A 15,507-nucleotide genomic window follows, 5' to 3' on the forward strand; every position below is an offset into this window, starting at 1 on the left:
ATTTCTGATGACGGGTACTTTATACTTCACCCTTTCATAAGTTCTGGGACAGGAAAAGACTTAAGACATATCACAGAACTGTATCCCTAACTATAGATTTTTCTCTGGTGTCTCCAAAATGTGCCTGTTGTGTGTTTCTAAGATTACTTGAGAGCTAAATGAGTATTTTCTATTCAAATCGAAATTCACAAAGCCAAGTCATTTTCATAGAAATTCCCAAAATTTTCTCCCAACCCTCTAAACTATCCAAGTGAATCAATAAACCAGTTCAAGAGAAGAAATTGCAGCTATTTTACATGCTTTTTTAAAATCAATGTTCACTTATAATCAGATTACAAAAGGAATCACATTGCCACATCTCCTTCTGGCTACGCGCTGTAAGCCAGGCGTCCTTGGTTCTCAGTAACCCCTATTTTGCTGACAGGCACGGAGCTGGGCCTCTAGTACCATCTGATCAAGGGAGCTGTTGGGAGGTGCTCTCTCCTCTCTCCTGGAGGCCTGAGGGAGCTTCTGGAACTCCTGGAAGTTTGGGTCTTTCCCTTGGGAAATGTGCCGCACCCTCTGCTCCTTTTTCTTAATGGCCTCCTTGATGCCCTCAATGTGACACTTTTCCTCCTTCTCGGCTTTCAGTTTCAGGATGTGGTGGTTTTTCTCCCTCAGGTGGTTGAGCTCCTGGAGGTGCCGCACCTTGTCCCTAGTGGTCTTGTGCACGCGACTCCTGGCCTGTCGGATCTTCTCATCCGCCAGCTCCACCAGAATCCTTTTGCGCATCTTCCTCCGCTCCTCTGACTCCCCTGCGCGCCACCTGGCCTGCTGCAACTGCTCTTCCTCCCTCTGGGCCTTCTCCCTCAGCTCGCGGTGCCGCTCTTTCATCAGGCGCTGGTGTATCTCTTGGGACCGCTGGAAACTTTGTTCCAGGGACAGCTGCCTAAGGAGCTCCTCAGCCTTGGCCTGGCAGTCCATGAGGGCCTTCCGGGCCTGGTAATTGATGAGGGAGCTCAGGTTGGTGTCCTGGACCTTCTTCTGACCCTCCACGGCATGTAGGTGCCTCTTGCGACAGGCCTCCACCAGCCTCCTCTGCAGCTGCAGGCTGTGCCGCTCCCGGAGGTTCCGTAGCATCTTGTCCTGCTCCCGCAGGCGCCGCACCTGGCACTGCTTTCGGTGCTCCGCCTGGGCGCGCGCCTTCTCCAGCTTCTCCTGGCGCGGGCTCTCCTGGTCCTCTGGTTGCACCTTCCACTGGCTTTCCCCTGGGGGCACGTTCTTCCTCTGGCTGTCCCGCCGCCGGCCGCGCTGCTCAGGGCTCTGGAGGGTCTTGCACTGCTCCTTCTCCTGCCACAGCTCCTGGCTCTGCTGCAGCAGCAGCCGGCGCTCCCGCTCAAGGGTCATCTGGACCTTCTGATCCCAGCGCTTCAGCTCCTCCCAGGCCTCAGCCGCCTGCTGCTGCAGCTCCCGCATCCTCTGGGCCTTCTTGAGACGGGTCAGCACCAGGGCCACCGTCTGCCGGTCCTGGGAGGACACCACCACCTCTTCCAGCTTGCTCTTCAGGACGTGGGTGTGCGGGCTCCGCATCTCTTTGCTGGAGGCCGAGGGCTGGGAGTCCCGGCTGGCTAATGACTCAACCTGGTCGCTGCTGTCTCCCTTCTGGGCGCACACGCAGGCTGAGTGCCTCCTGAACTTTTGCGAGGGCACAGAAGACCGCTCCGAGGGAACTGAGGAAGGGGACCGGCGACCTAGATGTCTGCCGAGTGGCACTGCCCACTGGTCTCCACCCTGTGCCTTTTCTACCATGAATGTGCCACTCAGGGGAGTGCCAGCTCCTCCGGGGTAAAGCGGGGGCGAGTCTCCCTGGGCCAGAGGGTAATGCGGGCAGGGCTGCGGCCGCTGGGGTGGCAGCTGGGTCTGCGGCTGCCAAGCCGGGCGGGGCTTGGTTCCCTTCTCTCCCCAGGCATCTTCCAGGCGCCTGCTGCGGGGCCCGTGCTTCCTGGAGCGGTCCAGGGGCCTGCGGGCCACATCGCTCGGGCTTCGGCTGCCCCGCCGTGAGTCAGAGCACCCGCGCCTGCGAGGCCGCGGGGTGAACGAACAGTGCGAGTGCAGCCAGCACGCCCCAGCTTCGCTCTCCGCACCCGGAGTCCCGGCCCAGGAGCAAGCGGGGGAGTCGGCTCCGGACCTCTGCTCGCCCAGCCGCTGCGTGGACTCTCGCTCTCCGCGGGGCCGCGGGGGTTCCCAGAGGTCCCGGTAGGGCGGCTGGGAGAAGTGGCTGAAGCCTGCCATCCCTCCCTCTGGGCACTTGCAGCGTCTGCGCAAGGGGCCTGAGACCTCCCGAGGACGCTGCAGACACCCGCCCCGCCCCCCCGGTCCCGAGGTCCGGGTCGCCTGTGACGCTCCGGCCACTTCACAATGCGCCTGGCAGCTGGGTCCCCGCAGTCTTCAGCCCTTACCCAGCGCCGCCCACCCCAGCTTTGCTAGCACCCGGAGCACCTGGAATGGGAAGGACAGGAGGCTGGGGATAGGGGGGGGGGGAGTCGGGTGGGGGAGAGAGGGGTTGCAGGTTGGAGGAGGGAATATGTAGGAAATCAGGGTGACATTTAAAGCTGAGAGTGCATAGTGTCCCCCCACCAGTGTTTCAGGGAGACATTTGAACTCGCATTTGCACACAAATAGCAGGATTTTAAGAGAGCCCAGGTGAAGGCGTCACCCTCAGAATCGAAGGGGTGGGGAAAAGGGCCCGGGTGCAGTTTCAGGGAGGAGGTACCCTTAGCTGCAGAATCACCGTCCTGCACATGTGTACCTCTGCAATGTGGTCAAATAGAGCGGCTGTGGATGCGACACCACCCATTTGCCGTTTTAAGTTAGCAAGCCCAAAGTATGCTTTAATGTTTACTTTTTAAGATTTTTAGAAAAGGAAGAAGACGACTCTATTTCCTAATATGGTAATTACTACTTTTGTCAAAATATGAATGCTGCATGCACATTTCTGCAATAGCATCAGTGAACACCATGTTGAAATCACATTGTTTTTTTCCCTTTTCCTCCAATTTTGTGGGATTCTCGTTCCTTGTTGAGGCACCCTTGGCTAATGGGAAAAGCACTGGATCTGGTAGAGAAAAAGAATTTGAATCTCCTCTACCACTCTTCACTCATGGGCTCTTGGGCAAATTCCCTGTTTCCCTGACCTCCAGTTCCAGCAAGGTGGAATGGGAGGCGGGGCCTCATCATACCAGCATTGCAGGACTGTTGTGAGGGTCAGATGAAATTATGCATCCAGAGGTTGGCACCAGAATACATTCAATAAATATTATTTTGGTGCCATGCTAAGCGTCAGTTAAAAGTTTTAAGAGTTGGGCTGGGTGGTGGCTCATGCCTGTAATCCTAGCATGCTGGGAAGGCAAGGCAGGAGGATCCCTTGAGCCCAGGACTTGGACCAGTCTGGGCAACATAGAGAGATCCTGTCTCTATATAAAAATTTTAAAAATTAGCTGGACATGGTGGGTGCATTAGTAGTGTCAGCTACTCTGGAGGCTGAGGTAGAAGGATCGCTTGAGCCCAGGAATTTGAGGCTGCAGTGAGCCATGATTGTGTCACTGCACCCCAGCCTGGGCAACAGAGTGAGACTTTGTCTCAAAAACAAAGTGTTAAGACTTAAAGTAATATATTAATTTACAAATATTTCTGCAGATTCCTAGCTTAAGAAGAGAATGAAATTAATGTAATCCTAAGATAGTTTAAGTAAAGGATAGAGTGCTAGAAAGGGGTGACTCCAAGCTCTGTCATGTCCACATCATACTGTGGATCTTGGCTAAGTCATTTCTCTTCTCTGGGGTTGCTATGGTCTGAAGGTTTGTGTTTCCCCCAAATTCATATGTTAAAATTCTAACTCTCAAGGTGATAGTATTAGGAGGTGATTAGGTCATACGGGTGGAGCCCTCATCAATGGGATTAGTGCCTTTATAAAAGGAGCCCCAGAGAAATCCCTCATCCCTTCTGTCATATGAGGACACAGTGAAAAGATGGCCATCTCTGAACCAGGAGAGGATCCTCATCAGACACCAAATCTGATGTCTTGATCTTGGACTTCTTAGCCTTCAAAATGGTGAGAAATAAATTTCATTCATTTATATGCCACCCAATCTGTGGTATTTTGTTAATAGCATCCGGAAGAGACTAAGGCAGGGTTGCAATGAGGAAACAGTTATGGATAGTATTCTCCTGGTATGACCATTCCTAAAGAAGAAAAATGAGTATTTACCCACACCAATCCTCTTCATTCACATCTCCTTGAAGCATCACAACAACCCCAGCTAGGGAGGACCAATAGCCTTGATAATATTTTCCACTGGACAAATCTGAGACTTGGCCATATTAACTGATTTCCCCAGGGTCACTTGGTCAATGGCAGGAGTTTTGACTTCAGATTTACTTCTCTTTCCATGATAGCGTGCTGCCTGCCTCTCGGGGAATGCACTTTAAATTGAGCCATGCTTTTAAGAGAATTATGATCTGATGTACAGCAGAGGGTCATGGACACTATGTCCTTGAAGCCACATGGTAGCAGCCTTAACTACAGTGGAAGGAGCCACTCTGCCTGGTTAGGATCTCACCAGCATGTCTATAGTTGGGGATAAGAAGTTTTTCTACCCTAGATTTTATTGGCACCATTTGTATCCTTGTTAAATAAGTTATTTTATGTGAATATAATCCTTACTAGATGGTAATTTAAAAAGTAAACCGAATTTGAATGGACTCATTTAACTTTTGAAGTTAGGAAATTTTTTTCATGTATTGAGTTGTGCTGATAGCTGAGTGTCATATCTCTCTGTTGATGCTTTGTAAAACATTTTGCAGGGAAAGGTCAATACCTAGGCTACCCCCACCAAGCAGTGTTATGTGGGTGAAAGTATACTCACCTGAAAGCCAGGAGACCTGCCACCAGCCAGTTCTGCTAGCAGCTGAGTCACCTGAGCAGTCATTTCACCTTTCCTCATCCCTGTAAAGTCTCTTTCAGTCCCAAATGCAGCTGGAGAAAGGGTTCAATCTAGTAAATGCTTCAGCCTTTGTTCTGTAAAGCAAAAATGAGTTAATCCATGAAAAATGCTTACAGCAGTGTCTGTCTGCATGTGGTAGCTGCCTTATAAATATTAGCCATTAGAATCATCATTATCATTATGCCAAGAGCACTAAAACCATGGCAGCGTAGAGCTGAATTTAAAGACTTAGTTTGGGATGGAGCCAGAACGAGAACTCAAGGGCTCAGATTTCCAGTTCGGGGCTCTTTGGCCTCTTGCTTCCTCTGAAGGTTCTCAGGATTCCTCAGGGAATTGTGTATGGCTCACTCACCTCTGCTGACGATGGAATAAAGGACATAGTCTTCATTTCATAATGTCACACACATTTATTGATAATCTGGGCCAGGATTAGAAAGATGATATTGCTAAGAGAAACAGGTCTAGGAAGCAGATATTGTAAGTGGTTAAACAGTTCACCTTAACAGAGTTCCCAGGGGAAGGTTGAGGTGTGCTCTATCCGAATTGTTTATAAGAGAGGGCTCCATACAGGACGACACTGGAGTGAAACCTGGAAGGACAATTAGGATTGTCCAGACAGGGATGAGCAGGAAGACACCAGGCCGAGGAAGCTGCATGGACTGCAGTGTGGAGCCTCGGATGCCTGGCCCATTGGGGTCGTGTGTGATTTGTGTAGCAGGGGCATGGAGAGTGTGTGCAGTGAAGTGGCAGGTGATGAGGCCAGAAAGGTGGGCTGAGGCAGATTCCAGAGGGCCTGCTATGCCAAGCCAGGAAGCATAGACATCCTCCCACTGGGCTGCAGCATCCCAGCTGTGTCCAGAAGAGCTCCAGGATTCCTCAGAGCTGTGTTGGGCCCAGGGGGGCAGGGCTGGAGGACTTTAGGGCAGGCTCTGAGGCCTCTGTCCTTGCTTTATCCAGGGCAGCTTAGACTTTATCTGTTTTATATCTTGGAGCTCCTTATAACACTTCACTGAAAAAATTTGGGGTTCTTCTGTTTCAATCCTTTTTTATGAGGGTTGAAATCCACTGTATAGATCACAGGGAGAAGTCAATAAAACTCTTTAAACCAGGAAAGAAACCCAGTGGGATCTAGATTTTAGAAAGCTCACCCTGGCAGCAGCGTGGATGATTAATTAGTGGGCTGGTTCAGCAGTCTGGGTGGGCAATACGGAAATGCAAACCAGGGCAATAGCCAGGGGACAGGAAGGAATGGTTTGGAGGAACAGGTCAGAGTTTGAGGGTTCATGTCATGGGGATGCTTTGATATGGAGAAGGAGGGTTTCTGACCCAAGTGGCAGTGATAGCAGATCTCCAGTCCAGGTGATCTTGAAGACAACAATCTTGGAAATTTGGTAAAAGAAGTTATAATAACAAGTGAACCCTACACAGAACAGCAAATAGAATGTCTGGAGTAAACCACCAAAACTCGAAAGAGAAACCTTTTCCTTTGAGGGTTCTGGTGAGGAAGCTCCAAGCCTTAGCACATTGTCACAGAGCCAAGAAAATCTTCCTCACCTGCATCTGTAGCATCTTATGAAGACTCCTCAGAGGATCCCAGGCTGGAAGCTACAGTCGGCTCTTTCCTGGGGCAGATGAAGGAGATGTTTTGCAAATACTACAATGCCAAACATTCCCTTGATACTAAGAACAATCATTTTTATTTGGCAGAAAAAAATCCTCAGTGTATTTCGCTGGATGCCTTGGAATGTGAGCCTTCTGCCAAATGAAGACCTGGACCTCCTAATTTGTTGGAGACTTGGAAAATATGGCAGAATGTGCTCTGACCCCACAATTCAAATTCATCTGTGGAATTGAAATGCGGTCCACGCCCTTCCTCAGAACAGATTGTTAGCTGTTGTGGTGACTTCTAATTCGATCTCTTATTAGAGCATCTAATTCTTGGATGGGTCAAATGGGAGAAAAAAGCTATAGCTACTCTGTCTAATACGGCAGCCCGTACTCATACATGGTATGTGCCCTTGAGCATGAATAATTTGAATTGACGTGTGCTGTAAGTAAGTATAAAATACACACTGGATCTCAAAAGCAGTATGAAAAGATGTAAAATATCTCAATACTTTTTTTATATTGGTTACATGTTGAGGTGGTAGTATTTTGAACCCATTAGGCTAGATTAAATGTATTACTGAAATTAATTTCATGTTTCTTGTTTCTTATATTAAAGTGGCTACTAATAAAAATTGCACACGTGCATATACAATAGATCTCACAGTATATGTCCTTTGGACAGAGCTGCTGTAGATTAATTGAGGTTCCCCAATATTCATGTAGTAAGCACAAGCTTTTAACATTTAGGTAATTTTTATTCTATATAAAGGTATTGCTTTGAAACCACCTTTATTAAGAGGATAATATTTATGTGGAAAGTTCTTTTTTTCCTTAATGTCAGGATGATAGGGTAAGTTATTAATTTCCTTTTTGTTTTGTTTTGTTTTTGAGACAGAGTCTCACTCTGTCGCCCAGGCTGGAGTGCAGTGGCACAATCTTGGCTCACTGCAACCTCTGCCTCCTGGGTCCAAGTGATTCTCCTGCCTCAGCCTCCCAAGAAGCTGGGACTATAGGCATGCATCACCATGCCCAGGTAATTTTTGTATTTTTAGTAGAGATCGGTTTTCACCATGTTGGCCAGGCTGGTCTCAAACTCCTGACCTCATGTGATCTGCCCAACTTGACCTTCCAAAGTGCTGGGGTTACAGGCATGAGCCACCGTGCCTGGCCAGTTTTCTTTCTCTTTCCCTATCTTTTTTTTTTTTTTTTTGACAGAGTCTTACTCTGTCACCAGGCGAGAGTGCAGTGGTGTGATCTCAGCTCACTGCAGCTTCGACCTCCCAGGCTCAAGTGATCCTCCCACCTCAGCCTCTTGAGTAGCTCATGCAGCACCATGCCCGGCTAATTGTTGTATTTTTTGTAGAGACGGGGTTTCACCATGTTGTCCAGCCTGCTCTCAAATTCCCAGGCTCAAGTGATCTACCTGCCTCAGCCTCCCAAAGTGCTTGGATTACAGGCATGAGCTACCGCAACCAGCAATTATTAATTTTCAAAAATCAGTTTTGCAGTACAATTTCACAGGATTTCTGTTCTTTTATGCCCCACCTCCACTTTTTCCTCACACACAGGAAAACATTCCCCTAAGTAACAGTATCTGAGAATACAGTACAGGACCACTCTCTACATGAGCCTATGAGATATGGACTCGTTAAAAATATCAGACCTGCAAAACAGTAAAAAAAAAAAAAAAAAAAAAAGTATGCAAACACCCAGGGCAATAAATGAAAAACTCATGTTAATGTAGTGCTAAGAATGAAAACTGTAGCCTATAAACTTCTTTTTTAAAAAAAGAAAATAGTGGGATAAGGGCCTAGAAATAGGAAAGTTGTTACCATGGAAACAATCACTTACCCACAATGCAAATATTCCATGTGTATGAGAGGTTATATGTATAAAAATGATGGCAGATACATATTGAGCGGGTGTTAGATCACTGCTCTAAGTGCTTTATGTGCAAACCCTACCATAACTATGCGAAATAGGAATTGTTCTTTCTGGGCCAACTGCTCTTTCTAAGAGAGAATTGCTCAAGATCACGAAATTAGTCGGCAGTGGCGTCAGGATCGGACCCTGGTCCCTCACCCCAACCTCACACTGGATGGCCTTCTTGCAAGGACTGCATAATTATAGCCAGAGAAAATCACATGTAGCCTGGAGAGCATAAGAGTATTTTAAACGCTTCTCGTTTTGCTGCATCTTCGGATTTTAATGTTTTTCACATTTGTAACCTTCATGCAATTAAAAGCAGGAGATGATAATTAACCAATTCTTACGAAGAAAGGAAGAACTCGAAATAAGCATGCTTAGAGTTGACAGTGAGTTCAATTCCACAGGGAGATAACAGGACTGAGCTGCAGTTACTGGATCACTCAAAACTGACACAGGAACACAAAACAGTGTGATAAAGTTGCTGATTTTTGAAATGTTATTACAAATAGTTTGTAATGTTAAAACATAGGAAGACATTGACCCAGTGGAAACTTGAGGAAATAGTCTTGCTTAATAACGTATCCAATTTGGAGTTCCTTCATCCTCGGCATCACATAGGCATTACATTGAATAATTTTATTTTTAATTTTAAAGAATGTGCTTTGTTGAAACTAAAAAAAATGTGTGAGGCTTTTAAAGTTCCATTTTTAAAATGTTTTCTGTTTTTGCTAAAATTGAGCATGAAGTTTTCAACCTTAAAGGAAATTTGTTTTTCAGAAAGATAGAAGTGAGGGAAGATAGCACTGCAATAGAATTCTGGTGATGGATGGTTCGCCATTGACGGCTAACTGTGCATATATTGTAATATGCTGTGCATTGTGAATCCTTTGCTGATGTTAGGTAGGGTAGGGCACCCTCAGCCCACTTAAATTCCAGCCTCTGCATCCAGCAGATTTATTATACTATGAAAGAATTTTCAGTGGGCAACTCATAGTGTTCTTTTCACTTAAACCACCCACACATGGGGCTGGAGTAGAATTCAGAAACTGTGGGTGGCCCTATCTGTGCATTCAGCAACTGCTTCTGTCCATACGAAGGTGCTTTTGAAAGCACCTTCATCCACCTACCTGGGTCTCTGCACGGCCATACCTCGGGTGAGAGTCATTAACTGTTCTCCCATTTGCATGGAATGAAGTTCCTTCCTGAAGTCTTGGTTCAGGGAAAGCCATCCCTGATCACATTAAATCCTCTACTATACACTCTCACAGCTCCTTTAGAGTAGCAGCTTCTTGCCTTGGTGGGTGTGTTCATTGCAGGCCTACACTTGAGAGTTCTGTGAAGATTTGATTAACAAAGTCATCCTCCAGTAAGTTCCACAAGAGAAAGGATCTCACCTGCTTTTTTCACCCCCACTCAGGAACTTGATAAATATTTGTTGAATGAATGAAATAAACGATTGACTGCACTAAAAATTCACAGTGGCTCATGCCTTTAATCCCAGCACTTTGGGAGGCTGAGGCAGGTGGATCACGAGGTCAGGAGATTGAGACCATCTTGGCTAACACTGTGAAACCCTGTCTCTACTAAAAATACAAAAAATTAGCCAGCGTGGTGGCACACACCTGTAGTCCCAGCTACTTGGAAGGCTGAGGCAGGAGAATCGATTGAACTCAGGAGGCGGAGGTTGCAGTGAGCCGAGATTGCGCCACTGCACTCCAGCCTGGGAGACAGAGTGAGACTCTGCTCAAAAAAAAAAAAAAAAAAAAATCAGTGTCTAAAGGTTGGGTGCGGTGGCTCATGCCTGTAATCCCAGCACTTTGGGAGGCCAAGGTGGGAGGATCACTTGAGGTCAGGAGTTCAAGACCAGCCTGGCCAACATGGTGAAACCCCATCTCTACTAAAAATACAAAAATTACCTGGGGGCATGGTGGCAGGCACCTGTAATCCCAGCTATTCGGGAGGCTGAGGCAGGAGAGTTGCTTGAACCCGGGAGGCGGAGGTTGCAGTGAGCAGAGATTGCACCATCGCACTCCAGCCTAAGTGACAGACTGAGACTCTGTCTTAAAAAAAAACAAAAAAAAAACTATAAAAAATAAAAATTCGCAGTGTCTAAGCACTGCTAAGCCAGTCAGTGGTAGGTGTCAGTGCCTCTATTTGTATATGTGCATCTAGTGCAGGGATGATTTCTAATCTTTGCTATCTGACTCAAGCCCCTGACCACACTTTTGCCCACTCACTCTTTGCTCCTGTTCTCAGCCCCTACATTTTAAACAAGATCAAGGCCATCAAAGCAAACTTCCTCAACTTCCCCTTCCTGTGGGTCTTCATCCGTTTTCTCCTCCTTTCTGACACAGGGTGGAAATTGACCCTGTCTCTTGCCAAAGCCCATTCCCCCTACTCTGATTCTGTCCCTCCATCTTCCCCAGGCCTTGCTGTCTCCTGCATCCCCTATTTTGACTCCTCTTTCTTCTTTTCTCTCTCGCCATACAACTATGCTTAGGTGACTTCCATCTCCCATGACCCTTATAGCTTAGCTCTAGGGCAGTGCTGTCCAACAGAACTTTCTGAGATAAGGGAAATGCACTGTATCTGTGCTATCCAATGTGGAACCCACAGGTAGTTACTGAGCACATGAAATATGGCTGGCACGACTGAGGAAATAGACTTTTAATTTTATTTAATTCTAACTTATTAAAATTAAAAGGGGCACGTGTGGCTGATGCCCTCCATATTGGACAGCAGAGTTATAAAATGTGAGCTCTGAAGTCATATTGCTTATATTAAAATAAATTATAGTTTTGATCTCTGAACCATATGACCTTGGGCAACTTACTTAAGTTCTTTAAGTATTCAACTTTTTCATCTAAAGTTGTGATAGTAGTACTGAAGTATAGGGTTGTCATGGATGAGATAATTCATAGCATTACATTTAGCAGACAGTGTATACTCCTAGCATAAACACTCAAAATTTGCTTCTTATAGTTATCATCATCATCCCCATCATCATCTTTGTTATTCAGACATGTTCACATTGTTTTTTCAAACTTCAGCTCAAGATGCACTAATAATCAACAACATCAATTTAGTGGACTTTGGCTAGCATTTTTTAAAAAGAAATACTTTACAATAGAATAAGAAATATGAGTGGTTCTCATGTAGTAGAGGTAGATATGAAGTCATGAAACGTTTGTTACTATCTATGGGTGAACTATGTACCAGGTGTTGAAGTAAAATATATTTCTTACCATAGGTTGCATTTTCTAAAAAAGTTGTGTTTCTCTAGAAGTGTTGTTTTAGAGTTTAGAAGGTCAAGACTATGTCCTAGAGGCCAAATCCAGTGGTCTCTTCTCAGTCTCATCTTGATTTCTTGGTCTTATTTGGCACTGAGGTCCACCTTTCCATTCGACTGAATTTCTTTCCTTCCTTGACTTACTTTGCTTACTTTTTCTTCTCTCCACCCAGTGTTTCTCCAAGGGTCACTTGGGTTCTTTTTTTAAAAAAAGAGTCTCACTTTTTTGCCCAGACTGGAGTGCAGTGGTTGGATTATGACTTACTGTAGCCTTGACCTCCCAGGCTCAAGTGATCCTCCTGCCTCAGCCCCCTGAGTAGCTGGGACTATAGGCACATGCCAACATGCCTAGGTAACTTTTGAAATTTTTGTAGAGACAGGGTCTTACTGTTTCCCAGGCTGGTCTTGAACTCCTGGGCTCAAGCCATCCTACTACCTTGGCCTCACAATCCCACGCCAGCTGGGATTACAGGTGTGAGCCACAGCACCCTGCCCTCCAAGAGCCATTGGTATCAAAATCAGCCTAGAGGTGTAAGAACATGTTTATTCTCTAAGGTGGGCCTCCTGATTGTGTCTCCTGTCACCCTTGCGACCTCTCCTCCCACACTGAATTCAACTCATCTATGTAAACAATAGGATTTTGCAGACATGACAAGTGTGACTTATGAGGCTTTGTCATAAAAGATCTTGTGGTCTCTGCCTTACTCTCATGGATCACTTGCTCCTGGGGAGCCAGATGCCATGTTATGAGGACACTCATCTTCATTCAGATCCTTTAGCCAAGTTAAGTCTTCAGATCACTGCAGCCCAGCCGACAACTTGACTGCAACCTCGCCAGAGGCCTGGAGCCAGATTCCTGATTTATAGAAACCATGACATCAAAAATGTTTCCTTGTTTTTTAAGATGCTGAATTTTGGGGTAATTACGTTAATAGAAAAGGAAGCACGTGTGTGCTTTAAGTTGCATGTCCCTAGACCCCGTCCTGGGCCTACTGAATCTGGGTCCCCAGGGACAGCCTCAGGAAGGCCTCACAGTTTGCATTAACATCTCTGGGTACTTTTTCTACCCTCTACAGTTTGAGATCCACTGCTCTTTTTTTGTTTTCACTGACTGTCCTCCCTCCCTCACTCCTTCCATTTCTTCCTTCTCCTATAGCACAGGTCCCAAAAGTTCTCTCCAGGGCCTCCTCCCTTTTCATCGTGCGCTCATTAGGCAAGTGCTAAAGCCTATTCTGTGGCTTTAGCCGACAGTCTTGGAGCAGCTCAGGGACCTGCTTCTCTTCCTTGGAGCCCTCTACAAAGCTCGTGAGACTGAGTTTCCAACCGCTTACTGGGTATCTCCATATGGATTTTTTTCTGGCAACTCAAATCCAACATTTCCAACATTGAATTCATAACCATCCTCACAAAATTTCCTTTTTGTTTGTATTCCCTGCTTTTGTTAGTAGGTTTATAGCTCAGTCTCTTAGACTCTAAGTCTTGATGGCATCTTTGCATTCTCTTTTTCCCTCACCCTCAACACATAGGGGTCCCTGAGATCTTACCATTGCCCCTCTTCAGAGCCTCCCTTGGCTGCGGCTATTGCTCTTGTTCACACCTCATTATCCCTTACCTGGATGGTTGGGAAGCTTCCTCATTGTCTTCTTGTCCTATTCTTTCCCCTCCAAACTTCATGCTTCCTAAAAGACTAGTATCTGGTTCAACTGATCATGATACTTCCTCACTCAAAATCCTTTGATGCAGTCTATCATTAATGGGCATTTGGGTTAATTCCATGTTGCTATTGTGAATAGTGCTGCAATGAACATATGCATGTATGTATCTTTATAACAGAATGATTTATATTCCTTTGGGTTTACACCCAGTAATGACATTGCTAGGTCAAATGGTATTTCTGGTTCTAGATCTTTGAGGAATTGCCACACCATCTTCCACAATGGTTGAACTAATAGCATTCGTATTTATCTGCAGCCTCACCAGCATCTGTGTGGTACATATACATCATGGAATACTATGTGGCTATAAAGAGGAATAAGATCATGTCCTTTGCAGGGGCATGGATGGAGCTGGAAGCCATTATCCTCAGCAAACTAACACAGGAACAGAAAACCCAGCACCACATGTTCTCACTTATACATGGGAGCTGAACAATGAGAACACATGGACACAGGGAAGGGAACAACACACACTGGGGCCTGTCAGGGGGTGGGGTGGTGGGGGAAGGAGAGCATTAGGAAAAATAGCTAATACATGCTGGGCTTAATACCTAGGTGATGGGTTGATAGGTGCAGCAAACCTGCCTATGTACCCTGGAACTTAAAAAAAAATCATTTGATGGCTTCCCACTGTCTTTTGATAAAGTTCAAATTTTTTGGTGTAACCCCAATAAGACATTCCATCTATATTTCTATCGGCCACCTTGCAATCCATCCCTAAACACACATGCTCCCTAGGCACAAAGGGTTGTCCACAATGTCCCAGACATGCCTTGAAGTTTTCCAGATATTTCTCATACTGTTATGATAACTATAGAATTAAAATTCTCCCTTGAGAATAAAAAATCATGATATAAAGCCCATTGCAAAATTTACTTGTGATGCAATCTAGAATGGTAGATGTAGTCTGCTCCTGTGCCCTTCCATCCCAGCCCCCAAACCAGCCAGGGAGAAGGCAGGGTAGGGGTGTGGAAGCAAATCCCATCTGGCTTCTGGCTACTTTGTTGCCTTCTGATATGGTTTGGTTCTTTGTCCCCACCCAAATCTCATCTTGAATTATTGTTCCCATAATCCCCATGTGTCATCGGAGGGACCCAGTGAGAGAGAATTGAATCATGGAGGCGGGTTTTCCCATGCTGTTTTCATGATAGAAAATAAGTCTCAGCCAGGTGCGGTGGCTCACGTCTGTAATCCCAGCACTTTGGGAGGCTGAGACGGGCGGATCACCTGAGGTCAGGGGTTTGAGACCAGCCTGGCCAATCTGGTGAAACCCCGCCTCTACTAAAAATATAAAAATTAGCTGGGCATGGTGGTGGGCGCCTGTAATACCCCTACTCAGGAGGCTGAGGCAGGAGAAAGGAGAATCACTTGAACCCGGGAGGTGGAGGTTGCAGTGAGCCAAGAACACGCCATTGCACTCCAGCCTGGGTGACTAGAGCAAAGCTCTGTCTCAAAAAAAAAAAAATGAAAAGAAAAAGAAAATAAGTCTCATGAGACCTTTTGGTTTTATAAAGGGCAGTTCCCCTGCACACGCCCTCTTGTCTGCCCCCACGTAAGACATGCCTTGCTCTTCCTTTGCCTTCTACCATGATTGTGAGGCCTCCCCAGTCATGTGGAACTCTGAGTCCATTAAACCTACTTTTCTTTATAAATTACCCAGTCTTGGGTATTTCTTCATAGCAGTATGAAAATGGACTAGTATACCTTCAGATAATGTAAATTTAAAAAGCCCATTCAGCATCCTGTGAGTCTTCATTTGCTTTGGCTACACTGGTTATGCTTTTGTGAAAAGACAAATTCATTCATTAATTGAGCCAATGAGCATTTATTAACCCTGTCCTAGCCTTAGTGGTAGACATAAAGATTAAGATCCAGTCCTTGTTCTTTTTCAACTTGGATACACCTGCTAGATAGTAGCAGTTGCCAAAGGAAAGATGCTAAAATATCAGAGAACTTCACAGGTTAAAAAAAATCACTTCTGGAT

General features: G+C 46.0%; 1 protein-coding gene across 1 annotated transcript; it reads right to left on the minus strand.

Moving 5' to 3' along the window:
- Window positions 1-277: 277 nt before the first annotated feature.
- On the minus strand, window positions 278-2,369 carry CCDC185 (coiled-coil domain containing 185). Its single transcript, XM_003281774.4, has one exon. It carries the CDS (start codon window positions 2,269-2,271, stop codon window positions 400-402), a length of 1,872 nt encoding a protein of 623 aa, XP_003281822.2. The 5' UTR covers window positions 2,272-2,369; the 3' UTR covers window positions 278-399.
- Between the last annotated feature and the right edge of the window lie 13,138 nt (window positions 2,370-15,507).

Source organism: Nomascus leucogenys, chromosome 5 (assembly GCF_006542625.1).
Source record: "Nomascus leucogenys isolate Asia chromosome 5, Asia_NLE_v1, whole genome shotgun sequence".
Lineage (NCBI taxonomy): Eukaryota > Metazoa > Chordata > Mammalia > Primates > Hylobatidae > Nomascus > Nomascus leucogenys.